Here is a 27624-nt window from a genome sequence, read left to right on the forward strand (position 1 = left end):
TTTTAGCATCGGGTGTCAGTGTTCAGAAAAGCGATATACACACGTTCATAGTCATTCCCTCTGGAAAACGATATGCACAAGGGCGCACATTCCCTACAAACGCGGACCTTCAAAGCCCACAGCAATCCGTTCACTATCATGCTGATCACAAATGTTTTATCGAAGAGAAAATACAAATCCAAGTGAACGCATCCATCACCGGCGGAGAAAGCATATAAACCTCACTACAAAACTCAGTTTTCACGCATATAACCAAGTCGCGGCATTTTGAGTCATTCCACCCGAATACATGACTGCCAGGGTGGATATACGGGATCTGGAAGTCCAGCGCTCAGGCGGACCGAGTGCTCAGAGGCGCGCCGCGCAGCGGCCCTCCAGCCGTGCCACTCCACACCAGGCAACATTAAACACTCCAATATCCCCCCAAAGGGAAATGAAGCGATGACCTGGCACTGGCGTCTTCTGTTGACATCCGGCTTGCTTATTCCATCTCCAGCTACTGTCCCGTCCCTTCCAGTTTACATCACGGGTCGCTGTATTTTCCCTCAGGGCAGAGCAGCTGAGGTTTCGTTGTCACGCCCGTTGCAGCCACTGCTCCAGGCCCCGTCCACTCGTGTCCGGCAGAGCGGAGACCGCTTTTGTTTGCTGTTCGTTTGCTGTTTGTCCCGACCGCCGACGATCAGCGGATGTTGCGTCACTTGCAGCGCGACGCGGCTGTGGTCGCTCCGTCACTGAATCTGCTGCAGCTGCTGGAGCACGTCGCCCATGACCGGCCGGTGTCGCTTCTCCTCGGTGCAGCGCACCGCCAACCGGTACAAGGCCTCGGCGTGCTCGGCCGGGATCGGGCCGGCCCGTCCGTCCAGTGTCTCGTGCAGGCTCGTCTCGTCCACGTGGTCCTCCACGTGCGACAGCTGCAACGCGCGGGACACCTCGGGTCGGCGTGGGAGGTCGAGGAGGCCTGCTGAATCGATCGCGCTCATCGATCGCTTGTTCATCTAGTCTACGGCCGTGTAAATGCCGAACATTTTCAATCCCATTACTACCCAGATGGTTTCAAAAACACAGTTGAGCGGAAAAAACCGAAAGAGGGGGAGGGGGAGGGGGTAAACGTACCAGAGCACTTCGCAATCGTACACTTTACATGGGATGAAAATGTAGGTGAAACGGAACGGGGTGCGCTAATGTTTCAACGGCTTGATCAGCCACACAGAAGTTGCGAGATTTGGCTGCCGACTGGGGCAGCCTGCTCCGTTTGGGATGTACCAGCTATTGGTGCAGATGACAATAGCCATTTGGGATGTACCAGCTATTGTTGCAGATGACAATAGCCGTTTGGGACGTACCAGCTATTGTTGCAGATGACAATAGCCGTTTGAGATGTACCAGCTATTGTTGCAGATGACAATAGCCGTTTGGGATGTGCCAGCTATTGGTGCAGATGACAATAGCCGTTTGGGATGTACCAGCTATTGTTGCAGATGACAATAGCCGCCACCCATCAACGGGCGACCAGAAGTGCCCTTTCACTGTTCCAGTGACACACTGAACCTGACGTTAACAACAACAAAAAATAATAAACGCATGTCGCGATGCTCCCTGCTCAGAGGTGGAAGAGAAATTAAAAGATAAAAGAACGGGGTTACAAATCCCACCGGCACGCTATGTTAATCATTAGAAGAAATAAGCAGGGAGGCAAAGTAGTGGTTGTAGCCAAAGGCAGCATACGGTTGGCCGCTGAGGCCGCCCGGGAAGGTAACTCACTCACACGAAATTAGTATAATAGCATTCACACAGTCCAAGAAGGACAAACGTCTGATCCCAGGGATGCGAGTCCAAAGCTCCACCTTCGGCCACCCACTAGACTAAGCAAGCTTGTTGCAGCTGGGCGAAGAGTCGCCATTTACGGGTTGAAAACGTACACGTGATCATGGTAGTTAAGCACGCACGCACACACTTACACAGGCGCACACGCACACACACACACACACACACTTTACACATACACATACATATAACACATACGCACAGACAGCCGCATGGTCCATCAAATGTATTATGAAGAATTGTACCTTTCAAGAAAATGGTCTTTTGTGAACCTTCTCATGCAGCTTTCGTAGCCTCAATAGCATTTGTTATGGGTACTTTGAGTGAAACAATGGAATTCCAGAGACGAGGGCCAATCCACGTTGCCACACGACAATGATAGTTTTTTTTGGGGGGGGGGAATTTTTCATGATAGTGACGTTTATGTCTTGTGGTTACTCTTGGGATATCTGCTAGCGTAAACAGGGCGTCCATTGCAGCTGACAGGTTCGAAGTAAGATTCCTATGCATTAAGGAGATTAACTGCTGCTTTGCAATGTCCCTAATTTTGAGTAATTCTAGGCTGTTCTAATAGTACTGCGATGCGCCAGTCTGTGTGGACTAGCAACAATTCTAATTGCTTAAGGCCTTACATACGAACGTAAATATCCCACATGGTTAAACGTCATGTAAACTGCAGTAAGAGGCTTTGACATTTCTCTGGTAGGGCTGTCATAACCTAAACTTTTCATGATATTTACAAACTGATGGAGAGAGGGGGAGGGAAGGACAATCATGGCCGCTAGTGCGTTACAGATGACACATATATGGTTTAAGTTTATTGATGAGTAACCGGTACGATATGCAGGGTTTGTCCCCTATCAGATATTTCGGACTGACTATCGTCCTCCTGTCGTGTTAGCATGTACAACAGGCCTCCGTACATTACGTTGTTGCGTGCGAAAGTGCCTGTACTAACGATTATCATATACGTGATACTAACATTCCGTCTCAATCATTCGGCAAAAATGACGCTCAGCTTGACGTCGGGGACGCCTTTGCATCTAAAGCACTCAGATAAAGCGGGGTGCATAGTTAAAAGAAGGGTCATAACGCACATAATTACCGGAGAGTAGTGTCAAGTAACGAGACTTAAGTTGCATACTCTGCGCCAGAAGTTTTGCAGCACAACGGAGACGCCGCAGGCTCTCAATCCACACAACGTAGCAGACGTGCAAAGGTCGTACAGTTACACTGTGCACGGAAATCCCTGGGTAAAGTAAGGGTAAATAAACCCCACGTAAAAGACATCTTGCACGAGTCTTGGTTTACCTTTTTACAGCTTGTGACCGGTCTCGTGAGACTCACCAGGTCAAACCCCTCCCTGGTCTCGTCGTAAGGTGGCAGACCCGTCAGAAGCTCCAGCAGTACCTGCAACAGCCGGCCGACACCGCGTAGTAATCAGCTGGGCTGTCGGGTCTGAAGAGTTAGCTCATTTGGACGTTTATTGTCATTGCTTACACGGACTTCACCTGTTGTGGCACAGGAGTTCAGCAAAGCTGTGGATACGATAAGTCAGGACAATGCATCTGTATTCCTGCACCTACCACCAACTACGGTGTTCCAGAAGTAAGCGAACCCCAAAATACTGGGTGAACATCCAATCTGCCGTTCTCACTCGCTCAAAAACGTTCTAAATCAGAATTCCACATAAGCACTTCGTGTATAACCGGGATGTCGAAGATGGTTGAGATGGACGAAGAGCGTGATTGAAATGGCGTAGTGAACAACATACAGCACTTTTCTGCGGAAATAACGAATAGCTATCAGCCCATTTCGGCGAGTGACACGCCCCTAAAAACAGAAGTCGAGTGGGCCCCTAATACCCGTGAAAAGAAATCCACGCGGAGAAGGCTCACAGACAGCCACGGAACGGACAACAAGAATAATAAATCGAAATAAAAGAACAGACGCAAACAGAACTTTACCACATAATTTGAAATGGTATTGGCCAGAGACGGCTAATTTTGGACATTTTTCAATGAAAAGTCTATTGACTTAACTCGTTGTTGGGTACTCTTGGTTTCCGGGCATCCTGTACAAATCACGCGTAACAGAGCACACACGCGTTATGATCACAACACTTTGTTTGAAAGCCCAGCTGTTTACCGGGACATTCGAGGAAAGGTTGATCGGTTACGGATCTCTGACGCCGGCCGACAGGTTCGACATTTGGAGACCGCCGACGGCGCAACGGTCGGAGGGGGGTCCGGGGACGGCGGGCGTCACTACCGCGCAACGATATATCGTGACTGCGGAGGGTAGCGAGCCGCGTCCCCCGCCGGTCTCCTCCCCCTCGCGAGGTCACACCGCGAGAAATGTCGCCGAACGTTCCCAGGCCGGATGTTACGCTGGGCACGGATAGTCAGGCAATGAACTGCCAAACATGTCGTCAATCACATCTGTTTGAAAGGGATGCTACAACCGCGCACATCCTGAAGACGCGGAAAATGAGCAAAATCAATCTCCAAGGCAGAGATTTGCTTCTTAAAATGCAGTTTATTAGAAGGCATCTTAAGTCAATTCCCGATTGCAACACTGGTTTAGGACATTCCATCCGAGAGCGGATGGATGGCCTCAAGTCCTAATACCACCGACCTGTCTGCTGCTGGGGGCTCGAAGGCTGGTAGATGAGGAACGATCAGAAAAAGCGTTGGGGCCATGCATTTTCGACGTTTGCCATCATCAGATAGGTAGAGAGGGGAGAGCAAAAGAGGAAAATGGAGGCAATTCACCTTCGCCGTCTTAACGTGCATCGACGAGACAAAAAGGCATGCACTTATGTTTTAATGAACACCTGCGTGATGCCAAGAAGCCGACCGCCGGCACACCATCCAGTGACCATTCTCGCCCATCAGTCACACGAACGCACCCCTCGCACACCAGCATTCTACACAAATGCGAGGGCCGGTGACAAGGCGAGTTCCGAATTTCTCCTTACAAAGACGCCGACCAAAGATGCTTGACGCCCTCTCCACTTCGCACCATCTACCGGCACTTGATGCAATCCCCATGTCACCACTAGATGGCAGGGCCGGCGTGAAAATGGGGAGTGAGGGGGAGTGGAAAATGACCCACCAGTTCGGTGCGGGCTGTAGCAAAGGAAGGACACGTGATATAATCTCATTTTCGCATTTTCCACTTGATGATGGCGGTAGCCGAAAAGTCGTGTCCCAACCATTCTTCTGATCTTCGCTCAACTACCAGCCTGCAACTCTACAATAGCCAACAGGTCGGTGGCATTGGGGCTTAAGGCCATCTGATTACTCGCATTTAAAACAGAAATTTACTTAACATATATCTGTTTCCAGGGCCGCCATATCCGCAGCATTTCACGTCTGGTGGGCGAGTAACTATCACGGAGGAGGGGGAGGGGTAAACTGGTGTCATTACAGCAAACTACTAATTCTTAAAGGCTAAACCGGCCAAATAATGGGACAGTCACCACTACACCGGGACGCCCTGGCAACGAGGTTTTCTGACGCCCCCACAACCCTCATTTGCAATACTCTTCTGCGCTTACCTCCACCCCCCATTAGGACCAATTTCTGCTCGGGGTACCATCAAAATGGCGGCCGTCCTTTGAAAAAGCTCAAATTGTTTGAAAAATCACCAGGAGTGTATTCTGAATATTGTTATCAAATACGCTGCTCACAATCCTAGGTACGCTCATGAAATTTCATTTGTATGATCGCCCGCCTTGCGGCTATGCAATGATACAACCTTCTTTACTACCCTTGAGCTCTGCCATCTTTCGTCCCACCTCCCCGGAGCATAATTGCCATCTAACCTGCTCCTCCCCAAACGTGCAACTGCGTCCGACGCCCCGCAAAGGCCACGGAACTCACGATGCCAAAGCTGAAGCTGTCCAGCCTGACGGAGACGTCGCCGCGGAAGGCTTCGGGCGGCATGTAGGCCGAGGTGCCGAGCACCGTGGTGGTCAGCAGGGTGTTGGTCGTCCTGCTGCCGCTCACCTCGCGCGCCAGACCGAAGTCACCCACCTGAAGGCGGCAACCGAAGCGCCGTCACGAAACAGCCGTACGGGTCTACCATTGAACACGACACTGATCTGTGGTGTGAAATTGCATTTTCCTCAAAAAGCACACTCAACGCTAGTTTTGAGAACACTGATCCTAGCTAACCTCAACTTCGTCTTGGATCCATTTTCTACCGCTAGCTTTGACCTCAGCCTGAGCTTCGTATCCTTTTATATGGTTGTATCGCCTTAGGCTTGCGTTCCGTGACATTCTGAGCAGCCAGCATCAGCATCCATTTTGGCTTCGAACAAGCCTTGAACCATGGATCCAACCTGAACTGCTGACATCGGCTTTGTCATGGTATCTTCTCACTCCAGTTGCAGCTGTACTTTGCAAAAACAGTATTGCCTCTCCCCTCGCCGATACGCACCCGCCGGCCATTCTCAGGACCAACGAACGTCTGACCCCAGCAGGAGAAATAACTACCCCAAGCATTGTGTACGTGCTAACACACAACACGAGGGTGACATTTCCAAACACATTCTCCGCCCATACTGCTAACATTCATATTGCTACCACCATGCCTCAGTCATTCCGCAAAATGCTTACGATACTTCCTGGCATCACAACGCTTCAACAGGCTCGAATAATGGTTGTAGTTCCATAAAATGACGCTGTGCACAGGGTTTAGCTCTATCTAAGGCCTCGTGACTCTGAAGTCACAAGTAAGTTTTTTACGTCGTGTTTTTTCAAACTTTAAACCCGCTTGCTTCGGCTTCGGCGTGTGCTTACCACTTGTGCTTCGCATGGGCTTCGCGTTTGCGTGTTTGAAGCCATTAGCTTTGGATCCGGTTTCGCGTTTGGAAAAAGGAGGCCACTGGCCATGATTCCAATTTCAAAGTTCAAAGCCACCGGCTTCGGATTCGACTACGGTTCCGTGTAATCGTGCTGAATTCCAACTCGACTTCACATTCGTAATATTTGGCTTATTTCTTTTTGTATTCCTCACCATACGATCGTAGTTCTGGGCCCGTTATAGCCCCGTGATACATGGCAGATAAGTCGTTAAATCATTTTATCATGTTTCATCCGAGCGCAGTAATTCGACACATAGGTCCGGTAAGGTGGATCCATGCCTATGATGTCATATTGTTGGAATTTTCTCCCCAGTCAAAATTCACTTAAAAACTATGGTTTACTTGAATGCTAATGTAAGCACTGTGACTGGTTTTCGTGATAGTGTAACTTCACCGGTAGGCACCAATTTTTCAAACGCGATTTCGAACCAGATGCCGATTCACTGCATCCCAATTCATTTTTGCAGTAATATCTAATGTACGTCGCACTAGATATCTATGTAATTTTGGTTCAGCATCTCAGCAAGGCGGCATCCTCCCCTCACTTTGGCAAAGCTTTCGCGACGCGGGACGACAATGCTCAAGCTGCTTGTGACGCGCCTTCATGGCCGCGGAGGCAAGTCCGCTAATATATCCGACGCACGCCTACTGGTTGCTATGACTGTCCTGCGCAGACGTGTGAATGTGGTGGAAGAATTACGTCAACATCACATGCTAGCATTGCTGGCTCAAATCCGTTACAAGGGATTCATTTCCTCACGCACGATATTCGAAACTCGTTTCGATTCTCGGGTTGATATGGGTAAAACTGGATGGGGGCAGACTAAGGCGTTGAAAACAATGGGTCGCAATACATTAGTGAATTGGGAGTTCTTATGTTGAATATAATCGACATTCGGTATGTCAGGAGGTAGTAGCCAAACAACGCTATCAACAAGCTTTGGCTTCACTGAAAATGCTCCCACATTTCAAAGCTGTGGTAACTGCGACTGGTTATCTTGGTTACTGTGACTGGTTGCCTCAAACTTGATTTTAACCAGCGTAATCCGCTGAAGACAAGCCCAGATTTGGCAACCGCTCAGCCGGCCTCCTTGAAACCTGACCAGTGTGTGGAAAGCACACTTCAAGCACTCTTTTTCCATACTCATTTCTTTATCTTTCATTTTGTCATCATGTCATCAAGTTCTTTTCAAAACAGCATGAAGCATTTTAGTGCGGCGAGGCAAAGTATAAACTAAGAAGCAGCATTTAGCAATGGATAGAGTGTCTCTAATTTGGTCAGCCGCTTCGATAATGGTGGCCTCAGATAACAGCTCAACCTTGGAAAAAGCACATTAACTATTTTTGAGGGAGCATTGGAACCAAGTCCAAGTCAGGAAGCTGCTACTTCGACCCTTCCGAAACATTTTTTCAACGTAAAGCGCGTCTAAATTGCTGACTTTCTGAGTTTCTCCGTGCCCAGCGTTTCTGAAACTGGTGACCTCTCCAACTACCATGACTTGCATAAACTACATACAAACTTTGGGGCGTTTCAGCCAAATCCAGCTCACAAGTCGTTAAAGTGATCGCCTTAAAACCTGTAACAATGGACAAACGCACATGATTTCATCAGTAGACAGCAGTTCCGACGCCAGTGACCTCAGGTTTCCACCTCGAACCACATGCATCCTCGAAAAACAGCTTCGACTTAACCACTTCAAAGCATTGTAGCCAAGTCTAAACGCGAACATCATTGAACCAATGTCCCCAAACCTTAACCAATGAAGAGGCCACCTACGGTCTCACCAGCCCTTCCAAGGCTGGTAACCGCTGGTTCTCACGTTGGCCACCAACTTGCATGAACCACCTCGTGGCACTGCAAGAAACCACTAAATCGACCAACCCCGGAGCCTCTATCGATGGATAGGGCTCCGATTATTTTTCAGCCCTTCGGCTAATGACAACGCCAGGTCGTTATCAAGACCTTCAAGACTTCACTAACCACTCTGCGGCACCACAGTGCAGTCCAAACTCAGGGAACCGTTGAACCCATTATCTAAGACATTTTATTGATAGATAGAGCGCCTATAATTTCAACGGCCACGATGAAATAGGTGATATCAGGTCACCACATCGACTTTAAAATAAGCCCAAACCACTCTGGAGCATCACGGTCATGCTCAGATCTGGGCATGGCCGAACCCATCGCGTCCAAACCTGTTGAAATGCCCCTAAAGGCCTGTGCAGGATTTGAAGGTTTACACGGCGGCCTCGGGTTAACAGCTTCAGGACGGATTGTAAAATCACAAGCGCTCTACCCAGTGTTGAATGCTGCCAGGCAACCAGTCCAGAGGTAATGCGCGAAGTCGTTTATACAGTTATGCAGTTATGAGGATTCAGATGGTGACCCGTGGTTTCATACTGGCCAATAAAATGGCAAATACTCTCCTTTGTCTAAGGTTTCCAGGTGATCAGTTCAGTAGCTTCCGAGATCAGACTTGGCCCCAGCCCTATGCAGTTTTCGTAATAAATTAAGTGACCTGGGGCCGACACTTTCAGGATAGTCGCTGAAGCCAAGCGTACTCTACAAATTGATACGGATTGTGGGGTGATCCGTTCACCGATTCCTGAGTTTGAACTTGGCTGCAATGCGCAGGTAGCTGATGCGATTTTGGTAGGTCAAGATCGTGGCCTGAGGTGAGTACTTTGAGAACGGTTGATGAATTCAAAGACCCTCTGCCCACTGGTAAAGCTTTTAAAGCGACTGGCAGGAGTTTTTCTCGCTCGAACTTAGCTGCAGTTTCTGGATGCACTTTGTGCTGCTTTTTGAATCGTTAATGCAATTCACTTCAGGGCAGTGAAAAGCCGGAATCGCTCACCTTGGGTGTGAAGTCGGTGTCCAGCAGGATGTTGGCGGACTTGATGTCGCGGTGGATGAGCGGCCGCTCCCGGCTCGTGTGCAGGTGGACCACGCCGCGCGCCGTGCCCACCGCGATCGCCAGCCGACGCTCCCATGCCAGAGGCGGCGAGTCCTCCTGCCGGACACATTCGCTGAGTTTAGCGCCGGCGGGTCCCCTGCGGAACACGCTCGCTCGAGTTTAGTGTCGGCCAGTCCCCCTGCCGGACTGGTCTGCTCGAGTTTAGCGGCGGCGAGTCCCCCCACGGAACATGTCCGCTCGAGTTTAGCGTCGACGGCACCCCCTGCTGGACACGTCTGCTCGAGTTTAGCGGTGGCGAGTCCTCTAGTCCTTGTGGGGTCTGGTTAGCCGCGGCGAGTGCTCCCGCCGCACGAGGGATCAATGTGATTTGTATTGAGAGCCCTTGGTATGACTCAGGATTGAATGAAATGAAGTTACCGCTCTGGTTATTTGCTTGCTGATTCCTTTTTTCGTTACCAGGGGCATATGTGAGTCACTGGAAGCAAACTCCAGTTTAAGCCAGCTTTCGGTTCAGCAACATGGAGGATCGCTTGCAACCTTAACAGAACCCGGCCGGTGACCGCCCGCCCCCCCCCCCCCCCCCTTCCACCCTCTTTATATGCGTGTGCGTGGTGGGAGGTAGTTGAAGAAAATGTCTGGAGACCTCTGTTTCGTCTGTGTAAAGGAACAATCGTAAACAGATGGGGATAGGACTAATTGAATCCTTATATCATCACTGCCATAACGCTTGCCGATTTCGCGCCATGTAGTCATAGGTCGAAGCTGATCATGCACACGAAGACAGGAAAAGAAGTGATCCGAAAACGGTATTTCAGGCATTCTGATGTGATTAACCCACGATCCGCTTGCTAAGGAAAGATCAGCGATTGTTCAGTTTTCAAATATTGTTTTCAAAATGCGCGCATGCGCACCTTGTGCAAAAAGTCTGTAGACCCAGGGGTGGCCCGCCCGTTTCGCTGGCCGCCTATGGTAGTGATTTCGATGCGTACTGACGACTACGTTGGCACTTTTCCATCAATCAATTTGTGGTTTCATCTTATCACTTCGTAAGCTATAACAATGGAGCATAAAATGTTCGCATCTAGGTAACGTATAACGTGTAGCGCAGAGGCATAACATGTAGTAGTAGACGCAGCAGATTTCAGGGACGATGGACACCAAAAATCTAAAGGCTACCATGACACAAAACCTTTCGCTTTGTATTCAGCATCAAACTATAAAAAACGATGACCATATGACCTGACTAGCCAAGCTATCAAGTACCTATAAGTTTGGGATATCAATCACGTTGAATCTGGCTGCTCTCTAGCGAACGACTGCTTTAACACGCGTCCGGGTGGCCGGCTAGATACCCTTCGCTGTATGGGTATCTAGATATATGTATAGCTATCAAGTACCTATAACTTTGGGATATCAATCACGTTGAATCTGGCTGGTCTCTAGCGAACGACTGCTTTAACACGCGTTCGGGCGGCCGGCTAGATACCCTTCGCTTCGGGTGGGGGTCAATTCGACCCCCTTGAGATCTCGGAATCTAACAGAGCTAGAGACACAAAATTCACAGGGTGTGTTGACCTGCACGTGAACTCACGTAGGACAAAGTTTGAGGATCCTAGGTCATGACCTTCGGGTCAAATAAGGTCAGACAAGCTCAAATTGCAGGTTGGTTTCCAAAGTGCCCTGAGAATCTAGATAACTGTTTCTAAGCAAAAGGTCACATGTCCATTGAGGCCAGTGACCTTGCTTGACCTTTTTAAGGTCATGGTGACCACAGTCATACAAGACTGCTCGAGTTTTGCACCTGAATAAGCAACAAGGATAACGCTGTATGTTACGTTACACCAGTACGTTTCGAAAACAAAATGTTGAACTGGGTCATTTTGGGTCAATGACCTATTCTGAGCTATAAGAAGCCCGTTGGAAGATGCATAATGCGGTTCCTGCTATCGATAAATTCGAAATAAGCACCAGAAACTATCCCACACAGCACTCCCCAGAGCAATAAAACAAGTTGGTTTTGACCTTGATCTGACCTTTATACCAGACCTTAGGCCAAAGTTATTTGCCCATTCAATATTTGCGTTGCCTAAGAAAGCATTTCAGAAATTTATGGCGTCGTCTAACACTCCGTTGTTGCATCAGATTGAACGATTCCTTACAAAATGACTTCGCTGAAACCATGGCCTGACTTTAACCTGCCATAGGTCAGCGACCTTACAAGGTACATCAAAGTTTTTGATGCCAAACGATCCGCTATTCAATTGTCTAGAGCCATACAAAGAAACTATTTTGCAAAAACCTTCAAGGGGTCATTTTGATACCCACCCGAGCGCGTGCTGACGAACGAAATGAGTAACGGCAAAAGTGAAATAGTAATTTAAGATGCAGCCTATGTTATTTACGTCATTTCCGCACCGATGTGACCATGGCTTCGCAAAATTGGTTGGACAGGATTACTAGTAAAAATAACGTAACCCAATTAAAAATACGCCGACAAACGGGGCTTTCCCTAGACTTGACCCACTTTCTTGTCCAAGTTGGGAGGGGGGGGGGGGGCGGAGCACTCTGAAGTAAAAGTGGAACTCCTGACTCCTGAAACGTTATCATGGTGGTCCAGGCACAGCAACGCATGACTATCAAGTTGGGACCTCCATCTGCAAGCCAACTGCTCGGCGTGATGCCGTGAGGTGAATCGGCTTCAGGTGATTAGCGCAGCAGAGTAGTGAAGGGTAGTGACCGCTGGCCACCCTTTCCACTCCGTTCGTTCTTTAGTACGTCAGCTGTGTTACATAGTGTACACATAGTGCACACAAAAGTTAAGTATCACATACTTTTGCGGGCAAGCGTGTAAAACATCTACTTCCGCTGAGCACCATGGGGTAAATCACTTAAAACTTTGACTACAATAGGGCAGTTACCGCTCGCTACCTGACCCGTGCGCTGCCCAGATATTGGTACGTTGTGTGCTGCCCGAATATTGGTACCCGCGTGCTGCCCATTTTGTTTAAGGTAATGCGACGCAGGTCTTCGACCCGATCCCCCTACAAGGGAGCAGGAGGCGCCAACCATCCGGGTCCACACCCACGACACTCTCCACGCTCCGCGTACACAATTATTCGTGTGCTGCTCAGATGTCGCTGGACTACGGAATGCATGCCCGTAGTTTAAAAAAAGAAAAACGATGAAGTGATGACAATAGCGTGGGCTAAGACCTGAGTCGAATGCTTGCACAGCACACACACACAGACATGCTGCGCCACATTGTCGTGTGACCAAGCCGATGAGGCACCGAACTGCGACAACTCAGAAAGACTATAGAAAAATCATCCAAGGCCCACGGCTGACATCACCATGCGCAAGCTTTCCATGTCTGAATAAGAACAAATGATTGTTCTTTTAAATGATGCTCTTCGGGTTTTATAACGCGTTCCTTACACTGCAAGAAAACCATTCTGACTCCTACTCCCAGCGCTAGAACAAAACGCTATTGTTCAGTTGCCACTTATCAAACGCTGCTGCTATGTTTCTCCCGCGTTCCACAGGATTCCAAAATGCACCCGGTGAATGCAGGAGTTTTTCTCGCATTAGCGCGCTTCCCAATGAGCATTCCTGCCGTTCAATTTACGAATTATTCTTCAGTTAATCAACGCTGCTTCTTTCTATTTATCTACGCAAATGGTTGAAACGATGCATTTCATTGTCATCCTGGCTCAGCTTTTTCACCACAAAGAATTAATGGACCAAAGATCAAAAACTACTGCTGGCCGCCGGCTGATACACTGCGCATGCGTTTTCCGTCGTTTTGCTTACAATACTTGACGGCGACGATTGGTCGATCGATTAATGACATTTCGACGCCGCGAAAAAACAAAATTATAACAATCTGGGTAAAGGACATGTTTGAAAGAGATGGTGCACAGAACGATGAATAATCGGACGGCAAGTGCATGTGATGAACAGGCAATTGAGGTGATGCAACTTTCGCTGCGATCCTGTAACTGTGGCCAGGATCGTGGCGAAACTTGGTGCCGAATGCGGCGATCCTGACCAAAGTTTAAGCTGTGCCCAGGATCTGGTGCATTCGGCGCCGCGTTTCCAAATGTCCACATTCCCGGCTTGCCTGAGGACTACCGGCGAAGCTGTGTCGCACAAACTTGCGTTGGTCATACGAATTGTGGCCGGCACGTTGCTGGGCGCTTTGAAGTTGAATTCACGCCTCCACTGGCTCTGACTGCCGAGATAAGGCCCAAAACATGGAGAACGCTGTCGAAAAGGGATAAATCTATCGTTTGTGGCGTAACATGCTGTATGCAGCGTATCACGTAGCGCATGGCACGTAGGACGTGCAATCGCACGACACGCGGTTCGCCGTTCATTTCTCTATGAAAACGGGTCAATTTTCCGTCGCTCAGGCCGCGATTGCCGAGATATGGCCGCCGTTTCGGACAGCTGCTCGCGGGTTTTGGCGCGGGTCACCTTTTAGGGCGGCCATGCACGACCAGTGGGGCAACGGGCCCACATGGCACCGCGCCACGCGCCGTCCGTTGACCGCAACGACACCAAATTCACCAATGCATGCAGTCTCGTGCGCACGCGCAACGTATCAAAAGCATACATTTAAGCAGCCCTCCATTTGACCTGCGTATTGATCAGATGGCAACCGGTGACGAACGCACACACGGACGCACCCTTTTCAAATAGCAATATGCATCCAGTGTCAATCTTTGCGTGCCATTTTCCGGTCTCCACTCCCATTGATTTCAATATTACATTTGATACACTTCACAATTAAATATGCAATCACACTGGCTGTCTCCGAAAATGACGTTTCTCTTTCAGCAAACATATGCTTTCATCATCCAAAATCAACACTTTGCTTACTGTCGTCGAAAATGTTTACATTAAGCGGAACCCGGAGCGCTTATACACGTACATCGAGGCCTGGTTTAGCTAGGCGCACCGTGCCGCTCTTAATGAGCTCACTCCGCGCATCCGCGCATCTTCTGACCCATGGTCATCATCATCACCATCATATTTATTTTCATCGGCCGTAGAACAATAACGAAGAACGTCACAAGGATTGATGCAAGGCCTACACAAGCTATATCTTAGCGCCTCTCACTATTATCCCCAATCAACAGCGGCGTCCTCCTCCCCCCGTCTCCTACACGCACACACGTAAGGCCTGCCCTAAACGAATAGTTCTAGCGGTGGCCGCTAGGCACCGGCACGATACCGCCCCGCCCAAGGTGTCCGGCACGCATCACGCATGCTTGGAGGGAGGCAGCAAATATCAACCCAGGAGCAAGACGTTAAATTTGGACGCGTCGAAAAGGGTGAAGACTTCGGGCATGCTTCTGGTCACTCTCTAGCACTTGATATCTATGGCAATGGCAATGTCTAAAATCTCTGCCCCTCACGCCTTCAGTTCTTCCGATTTTGAAACGGCAAACATGAAAAGCATGCAAATTAGTAGCTAAATAGCAAGTAGATAGAAGAGCACATAATGTATGTTCCTTTTGAAGCATGTATATAAGCAAGGAAGACCTTGATCTCCTGGTTTCTCGGTCTTGTGAGTTGGAAGTTACATGCTGGTAACAATCGACCTTTAATTTACAATGAAATGCTGGGTAAACAACGAACTGAAGCACACATCCGTCAGCTCACCAAATTCGCTGGTCTGAAGCTTCGCTCATGGCCACTAGCGGTCACGAGCTTTCCATTCTAGCCAACACTTCATATAACCAATATCAATTTTCTCCCCATCGACAACACGCGCTTGATCACGTCGTTTCATCAGCACCCCCTGTTACATTGAAATTTGATTATTGCCAGCATATAATTCCCAACTAGACAGCCACCGCTTCAACACAGGGTGGCTTTCTACGCCCCTTGGTGAGTTTGCGACCTATCGCTTCAGGAACGCCGAAGCGTTTGCGCTGTGCCCCGCAGCCACAGTTCCGTTCATTTTCGCTCCGTTCGTCATTGCTCACAGTTGTGCCTCAGCTATCACAACAGACGCGTGAGCCGAGTTGGAAAGCGCGGTCGGCCGCGGTCGGCTGCTCATCAACAGCTGTAAACTTTAGGTTTTGAACAGTCCGTCAACTTTTAATACGGGAGAAGACGCCCCAATGTCGCTGGGCGCCGATCGGCCGTGAGAATCAGGCAATGGGCTGACCTTTACGGACAGGTCGACCGCGCTGCGACCTCCCACAGGTCAAAGGGCACATGGCAATTCGCGCAGTACTTGACCTCTCTGAAAGATCTGCGAGATCGATGGCTGCGTACCCTATGATCGATGAAACCCTCATCTAACGCCCTTCTTGAAGTAAGAACGGTGGCACCGTAGTGTCGTAGTGTATCTAAGAAAATGAGATGCGTACCATCACGAGTTGGAACACCGACAAAATAAAAACTAGCAGAGGCTACTTTCGCCTGTAAAAGTGACGTCTAGAGCAAGTATCTACGAAGACACATTTCGCAAAGTGCGTATATATGTACCTACGGCCGCGTGGCGTTGCTTCGACGACGAATGCTCGATTGCTCGACGACGAATGCTCGATTACCTTGCATGCCAAGCGATCCTGCAGCGACCCGTTGACCATGTAGCTGTACACCAAACAGTTGTACGCGCCATCACAGGAGAACCCCAACAGCTCCAGCAGATTAACGTGCCTGAAACTAAAGATGGTACATGGTAACGGAGTGAGAACCTCAACGTCTCCCCTAAATGTATGTCTGCCAAGGCTCTCTAGGTGCTTCCTATGTCAGAAACCGGAAATCGCGAGGCGCAATACTAACAACGGTAGCACATTTCTCTGCCAAGTAAGGTATATATAGACACAGGCAGACCAGCATGTTTTCTTACATAATTAGGACAGATTCTCGAAAGTCCCAAACCGACCATGCCCTAGGGCATCTGTTTGGGGTCGTACGGGCCCCGTCTCACGACAAATACCCAGTTCCCAGCAGCGTGATGACACCTCTACTTCTCCTATCCGCCCATTACCTCCCAGGCCTGCTGACCTGGACATGACCTCGACCTCTGTGCGGAACTGGCGGCGCACGGCCTCGACGTCCGCCACGAGTCGCTTGACGGCCAGCCGTTCGGCCGTCTCGCAGGTGCCCAGGTAGACGGTGCCGTAGGCGCCGGCGCCCAGCCGGCAGCCGCCCGCCGCTACAGCACGGTCGTCGAACTCGTTCGTGATCTGCTGACACGGAGGTAGCGACGCAACGGCGCGGACCACGTGGAGGCACCGGCTGATGGGCTCACGCGAAGTTAAGTAAATCGGGGTGAAATCAATATTGGTGCCGTCCGGTGCACACTGGCTCGTGCTGTGCTACCAGACTGCCGGATGCGGGAGTGTCAGTTGGGTATGAGGAAAAGAAAATACAGAGGTAAGATGCGACACATCCGCCGCATGCGTAGCGGCGAGGCTTCGGCGCTTCTTTCAGCCCACGGCGTTTCATCACATGCACCGAAGCCGTAGCGACCAGGTCAACACTGAATTAGAACGTTCTGCGCAACGTGTTTTTTTCTGAATAACATATGAGCTCACACACGAATTATGACGAGAACTACTGGACGAATACTTTGGCCGCAAATGGATACGAGCAAAAAAAAAATACTGGTGGGGGGGGGGAGGCAATGTTTCTTACAATGCTGAGCAGACAGACCGCAAGAGTCCAACGGAAGAATTCCACAAAATTAGACGCTAGATACGAAATAGACACTCGCTAGATAATCTGAGATAATGGGGAATTATTAGGAATGATTACATCTGCAGAGTTGGATACACGCGGCCTCGGCAAGTGCCTGTGTGCACGGCTAGATTTCAAGCTGAAATGTCAGGCTCTTTGAGATAAAGCAGAGTCAAGACCTTAATAAATGAAGAAGGCCCACCCACACTAGTCTTAAGTCCACCCACACCGAGGCGTAACACCATCCAGGCCCGGCGTGCTGACCAGCGCGGCTATACTGCTCCGTCAGCAGTGCTGTGTGGGCCCATGCTGAGCTGCCCGGCAGGCCCTTTACACCTGCAGCACGATCACGCCCCGCGAACGCACGGAATACGAGACGGTCACGTCCCCGCCGGCGCCGGAGCCAGCCTCACACCGCAGTCGCGTCACAGTCCCGACCTTCTCCAGGTAGGCGAAGCTGAAGTGTCGTATGTCCGCCGGCGGCTCCGGTCCCGGCTCCGGGCCCAGCTCCGGCTCCGGCTCCAGCTCCGGTTCCTCCGGGCTCCGCTCCAGCTCCTGGCCCGACTCCGGCTGCGGCTCCGCGGGAGCCGGCGGCTCGGGGCGCGGCCGCTGCTCCTCCAGGATTCGCTGGACGGCTGCCTCGTCGTGCGGCACGGGCGCGCCGGGCCCGGCCAGCGGCCGAGCCATGGGCGCCACTGGCGACGGCGCACCGCGACTGTTACAACCCCGGCAATCGTCCCACCAGGCGTCATACCAGCACGCGTCGCTGATAATCCTCACCAGGCTTATGAACGGCACGAGCCCGGCGTTACCTTGTAGGCAGTACTGCGTCCCCGAAAAACTGTCTGTCTCGCAGCAACGGAAATAAATAGAAGACAGGATCAATTGATGGGACAGTCTAGATTGGGTAAGGCAGCAGCGTTTCAGGTCAAGAGCTGCATACATGAGCAATGAAGTCTGATGTGTTGTCCCCATCTGTCGACACGCAATCACCTTTCAGGCGTTATCTGTCTGTTGACCGGTTTTGAATGCAGAATTCGAGTACTGAGATCTCAACACTTCGCCGTAATCCTTCCTGACAAATATTCCTTTAATTTTGTAATCCTTAATCTTTCCTTAGTTTCTTCGTACTTGTCCCAACCTTTCCTTAATTTCTTCGTACTTGTCCCAATCCTTCCTTAATTTCTTGTAATTTTTTTCCGAATTTGTTTATGACGAGATGTAAAGGACACACCTTTCCTTGTTTACCGACTGTTTTGTTGTCTTTTCACCTTTTTGGGGACCTGTTGAGACCCATTCAGTGGGTTTAAAAAACGGCGATATATTTAAACTAGTTTAATTCGGTTTTACCACGGTGTCGCTTTTCCAACCAAAACTCTAGCATTCCGAACGTCAGAAGATCACAAAGGTGTTGAAAACCCGAAGCGGTATTCATCACTAAGTTTTCTAATCCTTTTTTATCGCAAAATCAAAATCGGTTCAAAAATATGTTTCTTCTGTTTTCCATATGTATGTGAAAAACGAGACAGCACGTTGGGATAACACTGTTGCTGATATGCGAAAAATTTCAGGGTCGCTTGAGCCCCATTAGGGCGTTTATCTATAATTACTTCTGGTCTTAAAACCAATTTCAGGGGCGCTTAAGCCGTATTAGGACCTTTGTCAATCATCGCTTCCGCTCTTAAAACTAGCATGTGTGCTTTCTCTCCATCTTCCTGCCAACTGGCTGCACAATGCGGTCCTCCACAGGCGGACTTTGGCGAGAAAACAACTCATCAAATGAATTTCCCGGCCACATTTCAAACTCGTCTTCCAAATAGCTAACATGTAGCATTTCTAAAAGTTTAGCTACTCGGAATAACTTACATGCGTACAAGAAGTTCTTTCCAGAACCCATTCCTGCAAAGCAAGGTTCATTTCATGTTGGCCCAGTTTGGCCGAAGTGCTTCCAAATTCAAAGGTTTTTTTATTTTGCTATTTCGTGCAATTTGGAGCTTTGCAAAAGTTTTCCCTCCACGGCTACGTGAGCCTCGTCGGCACGACAGTTCAGTGCTGCTCTCTACACGACAGGAGCGCCGACACCTACAGCGACGGCTCCACCGACTTCGCCGATGATTCGCCTCGCACTCAATTTCAGCGATTTCAATGACAAGTACTCGCATGTGTCGCTTATGCGCAGACACGTGAGGGGTCGATGTCTACCGGTACCGGCAAACCCGGTGTATTGGTCTGATCTTTCGTGCCGATTGCAAACTCTCGATAAGACCTCATCCGCCCCGGACCGCCGTCCGCCCCTCACCCTCGAGCACGGACCGCCGTCCGCCCCTCACCCTCCGCCCCGGACCGCCGTCCGCCCCTCACCATCCAGCACGGACCGCCGTCCGCCTCTCACCCTCCAGCACGTTGACGTTGATGTAGTCGGCGGCGCGGTATAGACTCAGCTCGGTCAGCAGCATCACCAGGTCGTCGACGGTGGGACGCTCGTGTCGTCGGCCCCAGGTGCCCCACTCGTCCAGCAACACGTCCGTCTCACTGCGGCCGCTGCGCGCGCTCTCTTCGCTCACCAGCCTGCAGTGTCACGTGACTGACGAGTTACGGACGGCCTTCGTCGCTCACTGCTGTGTACTATAGCGTGATCCGGGAGTTATATATTACCTGTTCTTGATCACTGTCCTGCTGGCCGTTCACTAGCCCGATCGCCCGTGACTGGAAGTTACAGATGGGTTCTATTCGCTGGTCAGCAGGGGTGTTCCTGATGTGTGACGATGTACAAAAATGAAACAATAGTTACGTGATAGCCGCGCTTATGAAAACCAAAAGACGGAGCGTATTTACTTTCACGGCGTACCCCGGACCGTTTCACGCAACACCAAATGTAGATCACAGCACTTAGCTAACCACCGGTTCCGTGGCCGGCTTGCGAGCCATTTGCAGCCTGGTCTAGGTGGTACGATTTCACTTCCGGCCACCCATGGCGTGGTCCAGGAAAGCATTTTAGGATCGATGCTGTTTGTACTGCTTACTAATGACCTTTCTTTTTTATTTACTGTGGACAACTCATGAGGTATAACGACAGTGCCCACTTTATGGATGCAGACACTCTGGCCAACACCGGCGACCTTCGTGGTGCGATGGAGATAATCCTACCACCGCTGCGCATTGGCTTATGCAAAACCGACTAAAAATTAATCCTCGTAAAACTGCTCTTCCGCTCGTAAAATCTCCTCAATTTGAGGACGAGGAAAATGCTAGGGTGGAAGGCAATGTTTCACCTTCTCGAGCAGATGTGTCGACCTGGTTATGAGCTGATTGTACCACTCACGTAGCCTAGGTGTTTTCCTAACCATAATTACATTAACTGATGAGTTCGTCGCGACGATTTACTACATGCACTGACTCGGAAATCGAATGAACCGCGTCCTGGGGAATTTTTACGAATACATAAATACATGCATAGATAAAACATTTCAATCGTTACCAAGCATGCAATTGGACGCAAGCTGCGCTGCTGAGCACCAGACGTGTCCAACAGTTTGAAACAGCGATCTGGCCTAGGTTCAGTCAAATGGTTTCCGGCCTAATTACGGTGGGCAGCCCAAAACTTATGCACAAACTTATGCACAATAACTGGCTGGCCGCCCTCTCCGGTCACGCGTCCTCCTCTTACTGAACATGCTCGTTGGTGAATAGGGCCACGTTCGAGCCGGGCCGGCGCACGCGACCCATCAGCGTCCTCCAGGCACCGCGCATCGCCAGCATCTGGCCCAGCGTGTGGCGCACGTGCGCCGGCAGTCGGCGCAGCTCAGCGTTGCCGCGCAGCGAGGTCATGCCCTGCGGCAGAGGCGACGCCGGTCAGCCCCGGCGCGGCCCACCGACGAGCGGCGGACGCTTCTGACACCGGCCTGCCGGCGGCCGCGCAAGCCCGCCATGCTAGCAATGGCCTTTCCTGTTCCATTAAGCGCGCAACCTCGTAGCGTCCATTAATGAATTCAAAAACATCGGGCGCTGAGCGTCGACGGCCAGCACCACCGTCCTAACAGCCTCCACTGGAGTGACAACGTTCTTATCAACCCCTGACATTGACCTGGCTATCCCTCGCCCAGGACCGGCCTGGCGACCTCGCCAACCGGCGTCGCGACACATGGCCTTCACGAGCGCCCCAGCTCGTCCGGCCGCCGTTGCCGGGTCAGTTCCGGCACTGTTGCCGACGGACACGGCCGGGTTTTACGACCGGTGCCGTATCTCGCCCGATAAGACCGCTCTCCTATGAGTCGCGTTAATCTTCACCTCTCCGAGGCCGGCAACCGGATGAAACGGACGTCTGACAGTGGGGCTTTATTGGCTCAAACAGCGCTCGCTCTGGTGCAGAGGATGTGGCCAGGTGAGCTATGGCTTGCGAGAGGCAGTTCAGGCATCGCTCCGGCCTTCGAAGCTGACGCGCTGTAAGTGCACGTGAAAGTAGGGCCAGCTGGAGCGGGCGCACAGTCGGACGCGCACGGACATTGCCAAGTTCGCAACAACACACAAAACCGACTCACTATACAGCGCGGTAAAAACGTGCGGCATAAAACCACAGACTGCTTCTGAACAAAGCCCCTGCCGTGCGTTGATGTCGCGCTAGGCGGGGTTGGTGATGTTAAACCTGCCATCATTACCCGTCACAAGCATGAGCCCGCCGTCAATCGGGACCAATCCTTATCACGCACAGCCACTGGCTGCAAGCGCCACCTGGCCAGCCATCGACCGCTTCCAAGCAGCGCTCCGCAGCATCGCCCAGCCGAAGGCTCCTAGCGCATCTCAGCCCTCCCTAACTAGTCACACTCGCTCATCTGAACTTAGCTACGAAGATCGCGCAGTGATTACAGCCCACGGTATCGTAACACTTGGCACCAGTCCCTGCGTCTGTTGCTTATCTGGACATCGTCGTAACCATCATCAGAATCACAGGATTCACATCACTGGGCGACGCCCGGGCCTTACAGCGTACTGGCCCAGGTCGCTGGGTCATCGTCACTTGCAAACGTTACAATCAACAAAGTGGAGTGAGCAGCTTAAAATAGACGAGTGGTGTGAGCGCGGATAAACAATGTAACAAAAGACTACGCAACACCATTTCCGAAATCACAACACCAAGTTGTTCAAAAAATGGCCAGCGCGTGAAGCTTCCTGAGAAGTGAAGCAGCGGCACGCGAATCGGCCTGTGGAGTAAAGTAACTACACGTGAATCAGCCCGTGAGGAGGAGCCACTGCACGTGAAGCGGCCTGTGAAGTGAAGCAACTGCACGTGAATCAGCCTGTGAAGTGAAGCAGCTGCACGTGAAGCGTCCGGCAACACCACACAACGCATTCGTCCTTCCCATCTGTCCGCAAAATGTGCAGCCGAGATATGTTACGTGTACTAACAGTCCGGGGGAACAACAAAATCCGTTAGTCAGCGGACAGCGCTTATCCGTGCCCTGCGACCCCAACAAGACACCCGCCACGGAGAGGTGCTGCCCACCCGGAGAGAGCGCGGGTGACAGGTGGATCACCTCAGACGTCAGGGCACAGTATTCAGCCCTCCCCTGCCCACTGGGTCAGCACCCGGTCCAGGAGCGCTCCTCCAGCGCCCCACGCTCTGACCAGGAGCCTCCAGCACCTGCCTCCAGCTAGTGAGGGCGACACCTCACCCGGTCCCATAGCCCGCTTCCCGCTCCACCCCCGCCGGCTCACTCGATCTTGGAGGGACAGACCCAGCCGCCGGCCAGGCGCTCCAGCTCCTCGGCCACGGCCAGCGTCAGGTGGTCGCGGCCGCGTGCCGCCACCACCTGTGCGCCGACCGGCACGCCCCACGAGCCCAACCCCAGCGGCACCTGGCTCACGGGCAGCTCCAGCACGTTGAAGATCGACGTGTAGGCGAAATTGAAGCCCTTGAAGAGAGGCTGCAGGTGGTAAGGCGCCGGCGTCGGGTGCGACGGGTAGAGCAGCACACCATCGTCGCCCAGCGTCGCCTCAAACTCGGCCTTGAGTGCCTCGCACATGCGCAGGAAGTCGCGGCTGCTCTCCGTGTCGGCGGGCAGGCGGCGCTCGGTCAGCGCCAGCAATAGCGCCGGCAGCGTGTGGTCCGACAGCATCAGACACCACTTGAACAGCTCCCAGCCGGGCCGGACGGCGCCGCAGCGCTCGCGCAGCTCCGCCGCGAACGACGGCGCCTCCGTCACGCTGCCCATCTTGTGCGCCCAGATCTCCAGCTGGTGGAAGAGCGCGCGCAGTCGGAGCGGACGCACGCGCACGCCGTGCGCGCCCTCCAACAGGCGGGCGGCGCGCTGCAGCCCGCCGCGCACGTCCGCGTGCACCGGCGACGAGAGGGGGAAGCCGCCGTCATCCTCCATGATGAAGAAGCGCAGCTGAGAGGGCGAAGCGCGCCGGTCGAGCGCCAGCAGATGCAGGTTGGGCGCGGCCAGCACGCGGTAGAGGGGAAGCAAGTCGCCGGCGTGTCGGCACATGGGGCCTGTCACCAGGAACGTGTCGAGCTCGCCGGTGGCCAGCGGCAGCTGGCCGGCGTTGCACACCACACCGGCCGTCGGCTTGTGGCCGAAGATGCCGTTGAAGAAGCAGGGCATGCGGATGGAGCCGCCGATGTCGGAGCCGAGGCCGAACGGGCTGCCGGCGGCGGCCAGCAGCGCCGCCTCGCCGCCGCTGCTGCCACCCGTGATGCGCGTCGTCACGTACGGATTGCAGGAGCGGCCGTAGATCTTGTTGGACGTCTCCCACCACATGCACAGCTCGGGCACATTGGTGTGCGCCAGCGGGATGGCGCCGGCCTTGCGCAGCTGGCGCACGACCGCCGCGTCCTCGTCGGCCACGCAGTGGCGGCGCGCCCAGAGGCCGGCCGTGTGCTTCAGGCCGCGGATGGCGATCGAGTCCTTGGCGGTGAACGGTACGCCCAGGAAGGGCGTGTCTCGCTCCAGTTCGGCCTCCGAGCGCTCGCCGCTCGCCACCAGCTTGTCGACGCCGCGCGCCTCGGCCAGCGCCTCCTCGAACCGGTCCTCGGTGACGCAGTTGAGAATCGGGTTCACCTCGCGGATGCGCTCCATGAACGAGCGCACCACCTCCTCGCTCTTGAGCTTGCCCTTGCGGATCATACGCGCCAGACTGACGCCGCTCTCCAGCAGCACCATGTTGCGGATGGGCGGCAGCGGCTCAGTACGATTGTTGTACGCCAGGCCGAAGACCAGGTCGGAGAACAGGCCCAGCAGCCGATAGACCACCTTGAGCAGGCGCCCTATCCATATCTGGCCGGTCGAGTAGCGCACCATCGCCGGGCCCGACTTGTCTGCCCCCGATCCGAGCGACATCGCGGGCGGCGTGCGGGCGGACGGCACGGCCGCGCAGGCACACTTACTGGGCGGAGCAGCGGTCCGAGGCAGGCAGAGCCGGAGTCCAGAGGCCAGAGTCCAGAGTCCAGCGGACGTCAGAGGCGGCGCTCAGCGACTGGAACAGAGGACAGGCGTGACCTGATCCGGGCAGAATTGTTGTTTGGAGACGGCAGGGACGGAGTTAGAAAAAAGGGATCGCCTGAAGTCAGAAAGAGCAGCATCTGAAAGCAAACAGGTGGGGCCACGGCACATTCCATATGCACACAGGAAAACGGATAGCAAGATTATGTCGGCATCGGCCCCCCATGAACGATTTGATGGACCCGTGGACTGTGCTGGGACGCAAGAGAGCAACACACCGCCAGTGGGTCAGTGACACTCCACAACACACGACACACTCACACTGGGTCGACTCGAGTGCTCGGTGCCACGCCGGTGCTCATCCGCCACGCACGTGCATGTCCCGTCCCACACCGCCCACCACCGAACTGAAGCACGGCCTGCTGGGCGCGACCAACCGCCGTATCGGTGACGGGTGGCGACCCGCGCCGATACGGCACGGCAGGACAGCTGACTGTCAGGGCCACCCGACACTGGGCCGCCGGCGGGCGGACCCGGCAGACGCCCAGTCGCGTTACCAGACGGCGGGCGCCCTAGGCGGCAACGGGCCGAACAGAGCACGGCGCTGGGATCACGAGCAGTTACTGGCAATAACTCACGTGGTGATAGTTTTCACGTCATGTCGGATTTCACCATTATATGTTGTCTCTTTTTCCCTACCTAGAGAATGTTTATCAATTTGTCTATACCATTACACAAGGAATCAGGGGAATACACAGGATTTAATCATGGGGTGGGGACACAACTCAAATGTTTTCACTGAAAACTGAGCTTAGAGCACTGCGTGAGCGTGCAATTCCTTATGTGGTGTATAAAAGCACCACATATAAAAGCACCATGTCCTTGATCCTCATGATATGAAATGTCTGCATGGAATTTTGAAGTGTCAACACCAACTCATGTACATGTTAACACAAGTCACATATTTGGTAACAGAGGTGGGGACATGTGTTCCCTGTTGCTATGATATGTACATGTTCCTGTGAGTAATCAAGACCATAATAAAAAAGCTCACCCCTCTTGGATTAGAATGGTGAAATTCTGAACAATGGTGTGCAACATTGCAATTACTTGAGCAGTGTTACAGAGCTGCTTGGTCCTGTGGCATGCAGTGACGTGGGACTAAGAACAGCTGTGGCAGCAGCTACTCCCAGCAACAAATAACATGTTGCAATGGCCCAGTGTAAACCCATCTCAAAGTTTTCACTTGGCTACAGCTGCTGTACTGTGGATCACCAACAGAGCTTATGTGGTACAAACATCCATGGCTTCTAAAAAACCCTGACTCCCATGTCCCATGCACCATACATCTTCCAAGCACAAAATGTTCCTTACATGACAAGTTAGAACACCATCTCTTTAAAGAGATGAGGATGAATAAAGCCCAACTACACCATTGACAGAAAAACCAGTAGTTAAAAAAGGTAGTTAACACAACTTACATAAACAGACCCCATGCATTGTTTATCAGCTAGGTTCAAACTAGATTGGGACTTGGCCTTTGCATGAACTGCACCTTAATGAACTTTCACACCAAGATAGACATGATTCACAGATATTGGTAAGTCAGACCTGTTATCAAGTTTAACTGAAGATAAAAAAGGTATAATTGATATGATAGCAATATGATTACAGAAAATGTATGCACTTATTTGCTTTGTTCAGCACAAAGAACACAGCTCACATGACAGCAAACTTTTGATTCTTTCATGACTATCTTTTCTCACAAGTCATCTTTTTAAGCCCTACTTCATTTTAATTACATTAACCTCAGTACATATACTGCAAAAGTGTATGTTATGCCCAGAACATGTCCAGTGTAGCTGTAATACTGAAACACAAATGTCAGGACAATTATGCCATAAATCTGGAAACTCTGGGTTTCTTCTGTGCATTGTCACCACCAATTTGAGTGCAAAAAAACATGTTTTACAGGATCACAATCCTGCAGACATAATTTCTGCCAAAAACATTACAAAACCACTTTTCAAAGGACATAAATTCAAACAAATATAGTTGTTCCTGAGTTAAGTGCGCACAAGTACAAGGCTCCGCAACTTGATAATATGAAGGCATCCTTGGAGTGGAAGAATTTTTGGCAGGCTGGTTCAGTACCACCCCAACATAAGACAAGCACCTAGTTCCATTATGGCAGCATTTTGATCCCAAGGACCTCAACTGAACAACAAGTTAGAAATAACAGTTACTGAGGTGTAAGCAAAACTTTATTCAGGACCTACATGACTAGTAATTAAACAGTCATTTCAGGGAATCCACAACAATAAACAATCAAGGCAAGTTGCATGGGCTGGCATAGTACTACACATCTGCTCTGGTGCCAGCAACTATACATCTTTTGTCTACAGATACCTCTGAAAAGCTCACGAGACCGATCTGTTTTAGAAACTTTCAGACATCTGCTTAATCCTTTACCTGTTCAGCTATCGGTCCCCAGCCTTTGGGCCTGTATCGCCCCGGTGGTCAATATGGGCCAATCACTCAACGATTCATTCAACCTAACGGCTAACAGCGAAGCATACCGGTAAATAAAGATATTCACATAACTACACTTCTATGCGGTATTGAATGTAGCTCTGCTCCCAAGCATTAATATCTACAACTACGCGAAGCTATTAAACTTACCACACCCCCAACGCCCTGGCCCTTTCATCCGCCAAAATGAACAGAATTGACAAAAAAACAGCCAACCACTTTATGTTGGTCTGACTCTAGTCACAATACTGTGACTCTATTGGTGATGCGAAACTGTCAACAGCCCTCGAACGGCTGTAGCACCATTTTCGTAACAGACGCGCCAGAAATAATCTGG

General features: G+C 51.5%; 2 protein-coding genes across 3 annotated transcripts; both read right to left on the bottom strand.

Annotated features, from left to right (window-relative positions):
* Nucleotides 1-13: 13 nt before the first annotated feature.
* On the bottom strand, nt 14-21819 carry LOC119111594 (interleukin-1 receptor-associated kinase 4-like). The gene is made up of 10 exons (XM_037235403.1): nt 21754-21819; nt 20984-21147; nt 19692-19884; nt 17755-17880; nt 16642-16823; nt 16182-16296; nt 9556-9711; nt 5712-5864; nt 3172-3234; nt 14-911 (listed from the first exon to the last, which is right to left on the bottom strand). The coding sequence occupies exons 1-10, from the start codon at nt 21817-21819 to the stop codon at nt 729-731; spliced, it is 1401 nt and encodes a 466-aa protein (XP_037091298.1). The 3' UTR covers nt 14-728.
* LOC119111870 (fatty-acid amide hydrolase 2-like) lies at nt 21639-27527 on the bottom strand. Of its 2 annotated transcripts, none has more exons than XM_037235715.1 (2): nt 27438-27527; nt 21639-24789 (listed from the first exon to the last, which is right to left on the bottom strand). In XM_037235715.1, exon 2 carries the CDS (start codon nt 24651-24653, stop codon nt 23025-23027), a length of 1629 nt encoding a protein of 542 aa, XP_037091610.1. In that variant the 5' UTR covers nt 24654-24789; nt 27438-27527; the 3' UTR covers nt 21639-23024. The 2 variants fall into 2 exon arrangements, with proteins under 2 accessions (XP_037091610.1, XP_037091608.1); XM_037235713.1 differs by lacking the exon at nt 27438-27527 and adding an exon at nt 27228-27413.
* Nucleotides 27528-27624: the final 97 nt, after the last annotated feature.

This window comes from Pollicipes pollicipes, unplaced genomic scaffold (genome assembly GCF_011947565.3).
Source record: "Pollicipes pollicipes isolate AB1234 unplaced genomic scaffold, Ppol_2.1 Scaffold_7261;HRSCAF=8764_pilon_pilon_pilon, whole genome shotgun sequence".
Taxonomy (NCBI): domain Eukaryota; kingdom Metazoa; phylum Arthropoda; class Thecostraca; order Pollicipedomorpha; family Pollicipedidae; genus Pollicipes; species Pollicipes pollicipes.

Coding starts and splice junctions, on each gene's coding strand:
- LOC119111594 (XM_037235403.1), bottom strand. CDS start 21,819: ATGTCCGTGCGCGTCCGACTGTGCGCCCGCTCCAGCTGGCCCTACTTT. Junction 17,881..19,691: donor AGGGTGAGAGGCGGACGGCG/GTCCGTGCTGGA, acceptor CCGCAGCCGGAG/TCGGGCCAGGAGCTGGAGCG. Junction 9,712..16,181: donor AGGATCGCTTGGCATGCAAG/GTAATCGAGCAT, acceptor TGTGTCCGGCAG/GAGGACTCGCCGCCTCTGGC.
- LOC119111870 (XM_037235715.1), bottom strand. CDS start 24,653: ATGTCGCTCGGATCGGGGGCAGACAAGTCGGGCCCGGCGATGGTGCGC.